The sequence below is a fragment of the Xenopus tropicalis genome, chromosome 1 (genome assembly GCF_000004195.4).
Source record: "Xenopus tropicalis strain Nigerian chromosome 1, UCB_Xtro_10.0, whole genome shotgun sequence".
Lineage (NCBI taxonomy): Eukaryota > Metazoa > Chordata > Amphibia > Anura > Pipidae > Xenopus > Xenopus tropicalis.
This window is the reverse complement of record NC_030677.2, coordinates 101,441,828-101,457,192: the sequence shown is the minus strand read 5'-3', so window position 1 is coordinate 101,457,192 and position 15,365 is coordinate 101,441,828. Positions and strand designations below refer to the sequence as shown.

Here is a 15,365-nt window from a genome sequence, read left to right as displayed (position 1 = left end):
AGTTTGAGTGAGTCGTGTGAAATTACATCACTAAGCACCAATTGTAACTGACATCACTAAGCACAGTTTGAAAGGCTATGATTTAAAAGATATTTTGTGTATTATACCTGAACCGATATCTTTCCGATACCTGAACCGATACTTTTCCCATACCGATACCTGAACCGATATCTTTCCGATACCTGAACCGATACTTTTCCAATACCAATACCTGAACCGATACTTTTCCGATACCTGAACCGATATCTTTCCGATACCTGAACCGATATCTTTCCGATACCTGAACCGATACCAATACCTGAGCCGATATCTTTCCGATACCAGTACCGATATCTTTCCGATACCAGTACTGATACCTGAACTGCTACTTTTCGGATACCAATGCCTGAACCGATATCTTTCCTATGCCTGAACCGATACTTTTCCGATACCTGAACCGATACTTTTCCGATGCCTGAACCGATATCTTTCCGATACCTGAACCGATATCTTTCCGATACCTGAACCGATATCTTTCCGATACCTGATCCGATGTCTTTCCACTACCTGATCCGATACTTTTCCGATACCTGAACCGATACTTTTCCAATACTAATACCTGAACCGATACTTTTCCGATACCTGAACCGATACTTTTCCGATACCTGAACCGATATCTTTCCGATACCTGAACCGATATCTTTCCGATACCTGAACCGATACTTTTCCGATACCTGAACCGATATCTTTCCGATACCTGAACCGCTACTTTTCTGATACCAATGCCTGAACTGATATCTTTCCGATACCTGAACCGATATCTTTCCGATACCTGAACCAATACTTTCCCGATACCTGAACCGATATCTTTCTGATACCTGAACCGATACTTTTCTGATACCTAAAACGATATCTTTCAGATACCTGAACCGATACCTGAACCGATACTTTTCTGATACCTGAACCGATACTTTTCCGATACCTGAACCAATATCTTTTCGATACCTGAACTGATACCTGCACCGATACTTTTCTCATACCTGAACCGATATCTTTCCGATGCCTGAACCGATATCTTTCCGATACCAGTACCAATACCTGAACCACTACTTTTCTGATACCAATACCTGAACCAATATCTTTCCGATACCTGAACCGATACTTTTCTGCTACCAATACTTAAACCGATACTTTTCCGACACCTGAATCGATTACTTTTCCTATACCTGGACCGATACTTTTCCGATACCTGAACCAATATCTTTCCGATACCCGAACCGATACTTTTCCTATACCTGAACCGATACTTTTCCTATACCAATACCTGAACCGATATCTTTCCGATACCAGTACCGATACCTGAACTGCTACTTTTCTGATACCAATGTCTGAACCGATACTTTTCTGATACCTGAACCGATATCTTTCCGATACCTGAACCGATATCTTTCCGATACCTGAACCGATACTTTCCCGATACCTGAACTGATATCTTTCCGATACCTGAACCGATCCTTTTCTGATACCTGAAACTATACTTTTCCGATACCTAAACTGATATCTTTCCGATACCTGAACCGATCCTTTTCTGATACCTGAAACGATACTTTTCCTATACCTAAACTGATATCTTTCCGATACCTGAACCGATACTTTTCTGATACCTGAACCGATACTTTACCGATACCTGAACCGATATCTTTCCGATACCTGAGCCGATATCTTTCTGATACTTTTCTCATACCAATACCTGAACCGATACTTTTCCGATACCTGAACCGATACTTTGCCGATACCTGAACCGATACTTGACCAATACCTAAACCGATATCTTTCCGATACCTGAACCGATACTTTTCCCATGCCAATACCTGAACAGATATCTTTCCGATACCTACACCGATACTTTTCCGATACCTGAACTGATATCTTTCCGATACCTGAGCCGATATCTTTCCGAGATCTGAACCGATACTTTTCTGATACCTGAACCGATACTTTCCCGATACCTGGACCGATATCTTTCCGATACCTGAACTGATATCTTTCCGATACCTGAACCGATACTTTTCCAATACCAATACCTGAACCGATATCTTTCCGATACCAGTACCGATACCTGAACCGCTACTTTTCTCATACCAATGCCTGAACCGATATCTTTCCGATACCTGAACCAATACTTTTCCACTACCAATACCTGAACCGATACTTTTCAGTATCGGTTCTGATACCTGATACCTTTCTATGATATGTCAGAAAATCGCCTAATAAGTTTGCACTTTGCCGCATTTATCTCACACAATTTCTTGCAGACATAGGCAAATCGCCCCAAATAGGAACACCTAAGGTCAGTTTGATGCCCAATATGCATAGATATACCAAAGTCTGGTGGTACGGACCCCAAGATAAAAATAGCCAATATGGATTTCACACCTGCCAACTCAGCTTTTACATACAGAGCCCCGACAGCGTATTATGTGCCATAACACCCCCTAACCATAGAGACCCCGAGAAAACCATATATTCTTGTAAAGAATTCAAAATAGGTAAAATTATTTTTCTACACCAAAGTACCCCATGGCAAAGCTATGCTAAAAACAGATCAGGAATACTAATACAGGGATAAAAATGCAATAAAACCACAAAAAATGTGCAAATCAATAATACAACAAAATAACAGCATATTTAGTGGTCAGAATATCTGATCCAATAGTCACGCTGTCAAAATAAAGTTTTTAGGGAAAAGAAACTAAAGACAAAGTGGGAAACTAAAGATTAAGGGGCACATGTACTTATCCACGAATGCTCTAAGCGTTTGTTCGATTGATCCAATCGTATTTTCCGCAAATTTTTCGTCGCTTACGCGACTTTTTCGTATTTTTAGCGCAAACAATCGGATCAGTTTTGCTGCTGTTTACAATCTTTCGGTATGGAAATTTCGTGACTTTCGGATCGCCAATACGTTATTATCATAACTAATGCAATTTTTAAAGCATTTTTGTGATATTTGCGATCTTCAGAAATTTTCGTTTCCAATCCAAATTTTTCCCATTCGGGATTCGAACTCGTGTTTTGATAAATCTGCACATGTGTTTGTGCATACATGTGTGTACACATGTAAAAGGTGTGTGACAGTGTGTGTGTATGAGTGTATATGTGTGCAAAATGAAAAAAAAAAACTGCTAAATTGTGTGCTGTATGAAGGGATCGCTTGTAGGGTCCTCCGTGCAGCAGTCCTCAGCAGGGAGTGGGTGGCAGCGCTGGGGGGGAAGAAAGGAGCAGGACAAGCAGCAGACACAATATGATAGTGTCTGCTGCTTGGAGGTCAGTCCTGCGACGATCGCATCACAGGACCAACATGACAGCACCCCTGGCTTGTTGCCCAGGGGGCTGTCATTGCTCCAAACTCGCAGAGAGAATCCTTTATCAGCAAAGCACATGCTTGGCAGATAGACCCTTTTTCTGAAAGCACGTACGCCATATGTGCTTGGCAGCTACAGGGTTAATTCCCAAAACCTAAATTTGTGCATATACCTCCCTAGGGCTAAAGCTCAGATAACACCTCTACCAATACCTTGCTGATACAGATACATTTACCAGTACCAATACCTCTGTAGCACAGTGCCAGTATAAATGCCTTACTGAAACCTGTGCTGATGCCAATACCTGCGCAGATACAGATACCTATAGTGCTAGCTAGTACCCAGAATAATATAACTTTCTCCCTGAATTCTGTCTCAGTTTCTATACACACACCTGTACCCTTTTCTTTTTTTTTTTTTTTTTAAGTTATAAAATTAAGCTAAATGGTGTCTAGAATAACATTCTCCCTGCATTTAGTCTCCTTCTGAATCATCTCCTGAATCTGCCTGGTGTCTTTCCTTTGCAGCAGACAGCAAGCAGTTGACCATCTTCCTATTAAAAGGAAGACTCAGTATAATATAGAGGGTGAAGCTTCACACTTAATAAGGAAGTGACTGATCTCTGCAGAATGGTTCCGCTTTTGGCTTTGAAAGAATATCACAGAGAGATGTCCCATTTTGAGGGCTGTTTAGACTTTTTGGAGATCTTAAAATAAAAAGGCTTACTTATACTTAAATACACAAAATGTCCCAATGCCTTAAATATATTGGTGATAAACGAGTGCAGAGTGGCTTTGTATGGATAAATATTTTGGTCCCAACTTAATGGCAACTCCAACTAAGGCTGATGCTAGACAAATCGTATGGCATATTTTTGGCAAGCAAAATATCGCCATACGCTCCTACCTGTGCCTCCACCCGAATGAATGAGAGATGCTCGGGTGCAGGCACATGTAGCTGAAATATGCATAAAAATGTGAGACTCTGCATTCTCTCACGTTTTGATGCGGATATCGTTTACATGTGCCTGAACCCGAGCATCTCTCATTCATTCCGGTGCGCAGGTAGGGGACATATAGTGCGTATGGCGCATATTTTCGGCAAGCGTTTTTCAGCTTTCTGAAAATATACGTCATACGCCTGGTGTGGCATCAGCCTTATGGGTATTTGTTCACATATTTTTTTTTATTATATATAGGGATGCACCAAACCCAGTTTTTTGGGTTCAGCTGAACCCCTGAATCCATGCATATGCTAATTAGGATTCGATTCGGCTGAATCTGAACCCTGCCAAAAAAGGTCAAATCCCGGACTCGCTGCATCCCTAATTATATATGAAAAAACACAAAACAAAAACACACTGATTAAGTTGCTTTATTTGGTGGCTGCTCTCCATAAATTCCCATCTTAGATTATCTGAAGTTCTTTAGTATCCTTTCACTGTTCTGCAACAGAGAAAATTTACTCTTTACAAATATAAAGACAAAAGCTTTGAAGTGCTTTTCCACAGCATTCTTCATAGCCACTCTTTCTTTGCCCTAACACACAATGGACTAGCCAGCTTCCAGCTACATCAGTGCCCCATTGGATTGGTTTTTAACCCCCTTTAAACCTAGATTATCTTGAAAACTCAGTAAAATTGCATAACAGTTGAGTGATAACTGAATGCTTTTTGGGAGATGCTTTCACATATGCTTACATTTGTTGGGATGAGCTTAAGTTTTCAGTGTATGCATATTTATGTGTACATTCACATTTTAAACGTCGATCAATAATTACACACGCACACACATTTATAGATATCCATACAAATTTATATATAGACATCCGAATTGAGCACAATGTATCGGAATAACGATATAGATGAACCACCTAGTTCAGAAAAAAAGACAATTTTGTTTAATAGTTGGTAACTCAATTCACAATGCTGGTTAGTGTTCTGCTCCCCTTATTAACAGCCCTGCAAGAGGAAACAATGGTGCCTAGATCAAATGACTGTAGATGTTACAGAACTGCTGTGAAGTGTCTATGGTGTGCTATAATAATGCATACAATAGTCTTTAAAAAAGCATTGCATGATATTTTGAAACAATTATTGTCATATACAGTACAATCAGGACAACAGAGGCAATAGTCCCTCTACTTAACAATGCACATGCAGTAAGGGACATCAAGAAAATCAACTAGAAAAGGATAAAGGAGTGCAAGGGCATAAGGGATTCTTAGGAATGAGAACATCACAACCTACAATACTGTACCTACTTTATGTAGCCTACAGAATATAGTATGCAAGTCATTTCATACTTTTAAGTTCAAATGCATGGTGCTGCTATGCAACCTCTTAATCTGCTAATATAATATTGTTTACGTTGTTTATACATATCCAGCTCTAACCAGACGGCTAACCTGTAGTTTACGCAGTGCAGCTGCTGTTATTGCAGAACTGATGTTGGACGCCTCCGGTATATCTCAATCAATGAGACAAGGGTATTTTTTCTGAGTCAACAGTCCCTAATATTTCATTTGCAAACCACTGCAAAATTACATGCTTGGCAGGACTGGTAGGAGAAACAGCATTTCCAGAGCATTAGGCAAAAATGAGACTGTAGGGACATAGGTCGAAATGCTACTGGTAAAGAAATACCCTTGGCAAGTAGTAAGCAGTGAAAATAAAAAACATAAAATTAATGGTCTGTAATTTCTTCAAATGAGAGATCACCCTTAAGGAGATACATTTGGAAGTGGATAAAAAGCCAGTGAGAAAGACACCCTAACAATGACAGTGCTATACAGACTATGGAGCAGTCCCAGGCTTGCTTGAAAGGAGTGAAAAAGCTCCTAAATCAGACAGCCCTCCAATGAATTAGGGTCCTTGAAACAAGCAAAATTCCTTGCAGCGAGTAAGCATCACCCGGTGCATGAGATAATCCAGCAAATGAGCGGAGTGGATTTCAAACACTACAGCTGGATGCCCGGCTCCAACCTCTGGTTAACCGAAAGGAAGGGAAAGTGAATGGTTAAAAAGGATCATTTTTTGGAAGGGATTCTTCAGCAAAAGCCCAGACTAGGTCAGGTCCAAATCACAGGTTCTGACAGCACTGCAGTTTGCTGGATTTTTGCCCGTCCGTGGTTGGAGGGACACTGATATCCACCACATTGTTACCAGGAGACTCATCATGAGCTGACCTATCTGCAATCTGTTTCTGTGACACTATGCGGTAGATTTCTGTAGAAAGAAAAAAAGGCACCATTAGCTCAGTTTGAATTAAAAACATTATCAAGTATGGGGTAAAATTAAAGAAAAAAAAAAAAAACAGAAATCATTAACAGCCTCTCTCTCTTTTGGAAGTGTGGATGGAAACAACCCCCACCCCTGTTGCCCCCTTCGCTAAAAATCACACATGCACAAACATTATTTCAGAGAAACATTAGTTACATTATATAGAAGAAAGGGCTTTACCAAGTCTAACCAAACAAGCAACCAGAAAGAAACATCCCTAACTACTCCAGATAATATGTTTACTGCCCACCGCAGCATGCAGAAGGATTCTAACACAAACAAACTGAAGGAGGGGTTGAATGAATGACTTGCAGCCTAAGGCTAAGGACACAAGGAGTAGTTCAGTTGCCCATGATAGCAGGGTCCTCCATGGGTCCTTAGTCTAAAGGTAGTGGAAGAAAAGGGTCTGTGTGATCAGAGACAGGCCATCATGGATCCATGGATTATGTATTTATTTTCGTCACATTAGATGTTTATGTACATTCTTTATATAAGCCGAAGGGAATTGGTTTACATAAAATGAGGGGGTCCTTATATATGATGTTCAATATAAAATTTTGTATAATACAATAAAGCTAATTGTGTAAAAACCCAGAATTCCCATAATACCTGTAAGGATGTTCTTGAAGGCTTCCTCCACATTTGTTGAATCAAGTGCAGAGGTTTCTATGAATGACAGATTGTTCTTTTCTGTAAAAAAATATCATAGTTAGGCATTAAAGTAAAAATTGGTGTATGTCTCTGTGCACAACTTGTAAGTTAAAGGGTGATTTAACCATTTCATGGCCTAGAAAAGGGATTCTATCATGAGTTTACATAGCAAATAATTCACTGTACCATTTAAAACTGTATTCTTAAAATCAAGAAATGTATTTTTGTTTATTTGTAATGTTGGTGTGTCGGCAGCCATCTCAGTGCATTGTGCCAGAGTCTGAGCTTTGAGATGGAGCCAGCGCTTCTCATTAAAACTGCTTTCAGACACCACAGGTGTTAGGGAGTTGCTATCTTGCTACCTTCCCATTGTTCTGCTGATCGGCTGCTAGGAGGGTGGTGATATCACTCCAACTTACAGCTCTGTAATATTGTGTGAATTAAATTTATCGTAGCACAAGTGACAAGGCTGTAGCACCTTGGGAAATGAAGAATATGGCTAGCCCTGTGTGAAATTTCAAAATTAAATATATATAATAAAAATCTATTTGCACTTTTAAAAAGATTTCAATACACAATTCTGCTGGAAAAGCCCCACGACAGTATTCCTTTAAAGGAACAGTAACACCAAAAAATGAAAGTGTTTTAAAGTAATTGAAATTTAATGTACTGTGTCCCTGCAATGGTGAAACTGGGGCGTTTGCTTCAGGAACACTACTATAGTTTATATAAATACGCTGCTGTGTAGCCATGGGGGCAGCTATTCAAGCTGGAAAAAAGGAGAAAAGGCACAGGTTACATAGCAGATAACAGATAAGACACCATTGTATTCTACAGGGTTTATGTGTTAGCTGCTATATAACCTGTGCCCTTTCTTCTTTTGAATGGCTGCCCCCATGGCTACACACCAGGGTTTATATAAACTCTAGTAATGTTTCTGAAGCAAACACACAACTTTTACCAGTGCAGGGCAGCAGTACATTATAATATAATTTCTTTAAAATATATACATTTTTTGGTGTTACTGTTCCTTTAAGATGGCCAATATTCTCAGCCCTGTGTTTAATTCTGCTGCCTAAGGACTATGGTGCAACATAAATAAGAATCAATAGTGCTAGGTGTGTATTGTACTTAAAGTGAAAACTTTTCTAACATATACTGTCCTTATTTTGCAAAGCAAAGATATATATTTTTTCCTTACATGTGCTATTTTCAGCTTCTTGATAAGAAATCTAAAATACACATTTACCCAGCCATGAGATTTTACCATGACACTGGCCATACATTTTAGTGAGGTTGCCAATCGAAGTATACCATAATTTTGCTCCAATATACATGCTAAGATGCTAACCCAGTCTGGAGTAGCTGTGTTAGCAGCTATTGTGGGCTCCTGTATGGCCACCTCTTATCGAGTGCTCTTCTCTTCTTTCTACTAATCTCCCTTACTGCTCTCTTCCCCATTCCTCTGGCTTTTGATTTCACTTTCTTATCCACTTGCCCTCGGGTAAATGGGCCACTGCATTTCTGCAGGCAACACAGGTGGTAAATGCTCTTTACCATTTGTCACCGCATCCCAAATTAAATGTACTGGAATCACTATGTCTTAAAAAATATTTAGTGTTACATTTCCTTTAAGTAAAAAAGCTATTCTACCCTGCACCAATAACTGCCCTATCCTGCAAACCACTTAGTATTTTAAATGCTTTAATAGAAAATACCTGCTAAAACTTGGCTTCCTGTCAATTGAACTACTGCGATAAGGCGAAGGAAGGAGCTGCATTCACTATGCGACGAGCGATTGATCGAGCCTAGCCTGACTCCTTCCTATACAGAAAGAAGGCTAGGCTCGATCAATCGATCGTCGCATAGTGGATGCAGCTCCTTCCTTCGCCTTATCGCCGTAGTTCAATTGACAGGAAGCTGAATTATTTGCTTATAATGGAGTCTATGGGAGACGGGCTTTCCGTACTTCGGAGCTTTCTGGATAACGGGTCCGATACCTGTACTGTTTTATAATTACAGAGAAAAAGGGAATCGACTTATAAAATCTGAATTATTTGATTTGACTGGAGTCTATGGGGGACAGGCTTTCCGTAATTCGGAGCTTTCTGGATAATAGGTTTCCGGATAACGAATCCCATACCTGTACTGTTAATTTTAAAATTTTAGATTTAAAAAAAAAAAAAAAAAAAAAGAGTTTAATAGAATTGTTAATTATGCCACTGACCAACAGCACTCAGTAGAAACCTTTAGTAAATCGCAAAAAAGGATCTCTAAAAAAATTGGATATTACCTGCAAATGCCCTTGCCTCGTCTGTGGGGACAGCACGGAGATGACGCAGATCACTTTTGTTCCCAACCAGCATTATTACAATGTTGTTGTCTGCATGGTCTCTTAATTCCTTAAGCCAACGCTCTACGTTCTCGTAGGTCAGATGTTTAGCAATGTCATAAACTAGAAGTGCACCCACAGCACCCCGATAATAACTAAGATAATGAAGAAAGACGTATGATTATGAATACATGCACAGTTTTAATAATAAAATTAGTAAAAATGTGCAGTTTCGGTAAACTGCAGTACCAGTTAGTAACTGGATCTGGGAAATTTGCATTACTATTAAAATTTCACTTGGAAAAACAGACCTTCTTTATTTATAGCAACGCTTTTTTTTTTTTTTTTACATTTAAGCACCAAATGAAAAACACAAACACAAGAACTTTATTTCACATTGGCTTGTTTTTTAGTGTCAGTATAACTTTAAAGGAGAAGTAAAGGCTAATTAAAAGTTAATCTCAAGCTGCAGGAATACCTTCAGTTGTCTCAATAGTGCCCTTAACACTCCCAATATTTCGCCTGTTCAGATGATCAGAAGCCAAACAGGAAAAAAAACGCTGAGCTGAGTAAAGTAGATTCCCATAGTGCCTCGCTCCAGAGACCAGCTACTCAGGATGCGCATGTGCATTTTACATATACTGTGAGCGCGCTTTCAATCTCACAAGCAGGAGCATCCGCCGTCCCACCGAACCTGTGACCCTCCCACTACAAGCTCGCACAGTAGAGTAGGTCGCGCTCACATCTAGGGGAAGGGAGAAGATTTGTGCATGCACATTTAGTTAAGTGACGCCATGTTGGACTAATTTAAATATCCAACATGGCGGCCACAATAGATGATAAAGAGCACTTAGAACGAAGGGCGAGTGCTCTGAACGTACTTGCAGAAAAGATTTTAAAAAATTTAGCGATCAGCTGGGGGGGGGGGGGGGGGGGGGGTCACATTTTTAACCCTTTCCTTCTCCTTTAAAAACATTATGTAGACTAAAAATTATATTTCTACTAACCAAAACTTTAAAAAAAATGTAGCATATATAATACATAATTGTCAGAAGAGAGGTTAAGTCAAGCCCTGTAAAGCCAGCACACGAAGGCTAAATGTCACAAAAGTAACGTGTGCAGTGATAGAAATGCAATCCACCTGTCACTGCGCACATGGGGTAAATTTCTGCTGGTAAAAACTTGTGTGCATTTTTCATCAAAAATCCCCACCCCATCATGTAGACAGTGGAGTGGTGATACCATTGTGTATGACAATATAGGTTTAAAAAAAAAAAAAAACTAAACATTTTCCCTTACTTTTTTTAATGTTTCGTTTTTATCGAGATTTATGTATGTGTTTTTGGCAGCATTTGTGTTTTATTTTTTTTTTCCCTCGAAAAATTTAGAGTTTGGAAGTATTTTCTTGAAACATTTGTATAAATTTTTTTTTTTTTTTTACAAACTACAAGCGTTCAAACACTTTATATGGCTTTTTTAAAAAACAAAAAACATGCCAGGTTTAAGCTGCCAAAACAAAAAAAAAAAATACAATAGTCATTGGCAGCCTGTCCTTGGCACATTTTCAAAGGGAAGTTAAGCACATTTTTCACACCCACAATATCAAGGGGAAGTTAAGCACATTTTCAAACACTTTCAAAAGAAACTTAAACACATTGTTTTCTATTTCAAACACATTCAAGGGTAACTTAAAAACACTATTTCCTCTCTAATATCAAAAATATAAGTGAGGAAAATGCACACCAATGCTCCTAAAATGGCTGCTGGATGAGTTCCTGTTTGGGAAACAGACATGTCACGGAACTGTACATCCATTTAAATTTCACAATTTTTTCAAGAACTGGCAATATATTCACAAAACTTTCGTAAAACTGTTGCCAAAAAATTCAAACATTTCGGCTAAAAAAATAAATAAATACAATTCTACATTTTCATACAATCAACCATGGATTTTACCTAGTACTGGACCCCCTGGAACTTACGCAGATGTGATGGCTCTGTATCTCTCTTGTCCAGCCGTGTCCCAGATCTGAGCCTTTATAGTCTTGCCATCAACCTGGATGCTCCGGGTGGCAAATTCCACACCGATGGTACTTTTACTTTCCAAGTTAAATTCATTACGAGTAAAACGAGACAGCAGGTTACTCTTACCCACTCCGGAGTCTCCGATCAGAACAACTGCCAAAAATAAAAATATATTTTATTAATAGTAAAAGAAAATGTGCAATGCTTAACATTTTCTGTATATATGCATTACACTCCCATAGTATACTGTTATATTAAGTGGTTTCAATAACACCTGTAGAAAATCACTAGTTAGAAAAACAGGTTTGAGGCTGTTGCCTATCAACCATTGTTATTTGTTATGCAATATCTGCATTACTAAGAAAATCTTTTCCTGCTATTATTAAATGAGGGTATTTCCCACACAACCTTGTTTTCACAAAAATGGTGGCAAGGGGCAGACAGAATTAGCAAACATATTCAGTTTCACAAGTAAATAATGAAAGCAAAATTTTCCGCATACATTTATTTTATTTTCCCCAATGATGTGAGCTACTGCCCTAAAACATTCACCAGAAATGAATCCTTTTTTACATTTATCATGACAGGGTCTTTACATGCTATTTATAATTTTGCTTTAAATGTATTTGCCGAAAGCTTTTAAATGACCTATCAAGAGGATCTGCTTGGAGTAAAACTGTGTCCACTGGGAGCAACATTAAAGGGATAGTTCTATGTAAAAATGAAACTGGGCAAAATAAAATATGTTTTCAATATAGTTAATGCAAAAATGCAGCAGCACTAAGCTGAAGCAATGACAGGTGTGGAGTTCATGTAACCCTGGGATAGCCGTCTGGTTTTTGTAGCCTTTAAGAATTCCTCTGTCAAACTACAAACAAAAACAAACAATCTAGTTTCTAGAACATACTGGTAATTTATAGATGATCTTCCTTACACATACATTCCAGCTTACCTAAAAGTCAAAGGGTGCTGGAATTGTACAGACTAAAACACCATACTTTATATCCTACACACACTTGGGGTCATCATTACTGAAATCTATTTACTTCATTTAGTTAATGTCCGGCAGGTAATCTCTCTGAAATGGAAAGTTCAGAAAACTGAAGCGATGCAAAGGCCTTTCCACTGGCGATTCCCTTTGATGCCAGTGGAAAGGCATTTCGGAAAGATCTATCATGGATGACTGAAGAATATGGTACTTTAAAGGGGATATATGCCATATATTTTTACAATGCACTAAACCAAGGTACCAAGAACTTTTGCAAGCTTCCAGTTTAGACTCTTCAGTATGTGGCTGGGGCTGCTGGCCCTGACAGACTTTGGTAAGGCAGCCTCAGCTACTTATAGTGCAGTGAATATGCATAGAGTGGGCAGGGCTTAGCGATGTCACAGGCAGTCTGTTCCTGCTCTCACCCCACCCCCTGACAGCAGCACAAGCAGAGAGACACAGGAGGAAATCGGGAGGGGTTTTCCCTGCTACTGCTGGGTAAAGCCTGTCAGTCAGTGCTGTGACCACTTCCTGTGGGAGACTGAAGCGACACTCCCATCTTTCATTTCACTCTGGCTTCTGATTAGAGAGGTTGTGTATGCAGCTCTCATATAATGACAGTTTTAGGAGGTAAAATGCTTTCAAAACATCTTTCTTTTTGCATCATTTCACATTTTGAGGGACGATGAATATTATAACTAAAGAGGAACTTTATATAAAATGTCTCCTTTAACCAAACTTCAGTAACGTTTCCTTGTATCTTAGTGAATTTTACATTAATAATGTGCATCATTTTTAATGTGCTATTTCAACATTATGAAAGATACTGGTAGAACAGGCTACCAAGAAAGCCCCATACATAATTTGATAACAGCAGCCTACTCTTTTTGGAGAGGTCAAATAGACAGTTTTCTCAGCCAGTGTATGGCCTCCTTATCTGTATAACATAAGTAGCAAGGAACTTAATATAATTACTTCAGACTATCTATAAGCCTATTAGGCATGTTTAAGGCACTGGCTGCATATTTCAGACATGCCAAAGCAGGTATCACAGCTAAGTCAACAGAATGCAAACTTAAAGGGGAAGTTCACATTTACATTACAATATAACTTAACTAAACTTCTGACCATGCTATAGAAAAAAAATACTTTGATAAGTTTTGAGTTTTTTCAGTTAAAGATTCCCCTTCAGATCCAACACATTTAGTCAGACACCTTTTGGCCAGAATTTTTACCCAGATATGAGCCAGGCAGGCCCCATACACTGGCCAATAAGATGATGACTGGAGTCCAGCAGCTTATATCAGCCTACAAATGACCATCTTAAGATCCAGTGGTAGATCTTGAATACAATCATTATAGTGATATTAGTGCTTCAAGAAGAAATTATTTTAACTGATATTGTGTAGCTAGTTTAAAAAAATTACACAACCCACATAAATGTGACTATACTTAGCCTGCTTTGGAAAAAAAGTATGTATGGTTTATTTTTCACCCGCCAATCTGTATTGTCTGCATACATTTTCAAGCCATCCAATACTAAATAGCCATACACTATAGAACTGAACAGAATATAAATGCAGATGTTACAGCCCTACATAATAAGCATTGATATATTCCCTATGGTTCAATGCCTGGCATTCTCACAAATAACATCAGAGTTCAATGTATATACTGTGCTGCTACCAAAATGCAATGATATGGTGCTGGGAATCTGAAAGGGATGTGATGTCATCCTGCAGAACTTATCTCAAAATACTAAGCTCAACATGGCAACAGGCAGGTTAATTGGCTTCTGACCATAGTGTATGGAAATACAATAGGGACCTTCGATTGTAAGCTCCGCTGGGGCAGGTACTGATGTGGATGATGTATAATCTCTGTAAAGTGCTGCGGAAATGTGTTAGTGATAAATAAATAACAGGAAATAAAAACAAGTGAAGCAGAACAAACCTTTTTAAATGTTGTCACACTACATGTCCCAGTGACAATATAGAGAATGCCAGTGGCAACTGACCAACCGCACCTCTAAATGTGAATAAAGTCTTAGTACATCAAGCAGGGACAGTCATTTTCCTTGTAACTTATTTAATCATTTTAAAGTGTGACTGCTCTCCCGTCACATACACAAGCAGCCTGTAAGGGTGGCTCCCATAATATGTAACGCTAGATAATTAACTACTATTCAACGGTTTATTAGGCAAGGTTTTCTACGTTCTGTACACGGCAAATACTATACATACATGTTATAGGCTTGCAACTTGCGGCCTTCCAGCTACTGAAGGGCCACAACCCCCAAGAATGTCTCCGCTACCTGGGGCAAACGGGGGTCTGTAGATAAGCCGAATGCCTCGGGCTTCCTGTGTAGGGCGCGTACAACCTAGCTACGCTTATCTCCTCTCTAACGAAGCCTTAGCCTACAACTGATAGCCCTATTCTAGTAGAGAAAACCTCCATTAACCAAAGGCCAAGGCATAGCGGCCTACCCACTGCAATTAAAACCTGCGCTTCAACCCGTACCACCCCGTAATACCTTTGAATAAATAATCGTATTCGTCATCTCTGGCTCCCATTTTTTTTAGCGACCTTGTCCCGGTAACAAACAGGCGACCGTCCCGGTAAAGCAGCGATACTAACACTAAATTCAGAGGCTGAGCGAAATATTTGAACGACCAGAGAAATACCCAATCCTAAAGTACACCACCAAGGCAGGCGGATTAAATGACAGTCATGTGAACCAATACC

The 15,365-nt window shown here is 39.2% G+C and overlaps 1 protein-coding gene across 1 annotated transcript; it reads right to left on the bottom strand.

Moving 5' to 3' along the window:
- Positions 1 to 5,136: 5,136 nt before the first annotated feature.
- rab11b.1 (RAB11B, member RAS oncogene family, gene 1) lies at positions 5,137 to 15,343 on the bottom strand. The gene is made up of 5 exons (NM_001011048.1): positions 15,154 to 15,343; positions 11,590 to 11,785; positions 9,569 to 9,762; positions 7,234 to 7,314; positions 5,137 to 6,570 (listed from the first exon to the last, which is right to left on the bottom strand). The coding sequence occupies exons 1-5, from the start codon at positions 15,191 to 15,193 to the stop codon at positions 6,425 to 6,427; spliced, it is 657 nt and encodes a 218-aa protein (NP_001011048.1). The 5' UTR covers positions 15,194 to 15,343; the 3' UTR covers positions 5,137 to 6,424.
- Positions 15,344 to 15,365: the final 22 nt, after the last annotated feature.

Bases quoted from the DNA above. Each gene is read 5' to 3' on its own strand.
- rab11b.1 (NM_001011048.1), bottom strand. From the start codon at position 15,193: ATGGGAGCCAGAGATGACGAATACGATTATTTATTCAAAG. The intron at 11,786-15,153 runs GTATTACGGGGT...TATTTTTGGCAG, and splicing joins ATACGATTATTTATTCAAAG to TTGTTCTGATCGGAGACTCC. The intron at 6,571-7,233 runs GTATTATGGGAA...TTCTTTCTACAG, and splicing joins CTTCAAGAACATCCTTACAG to AAATCTACCGCATAGTGTCA.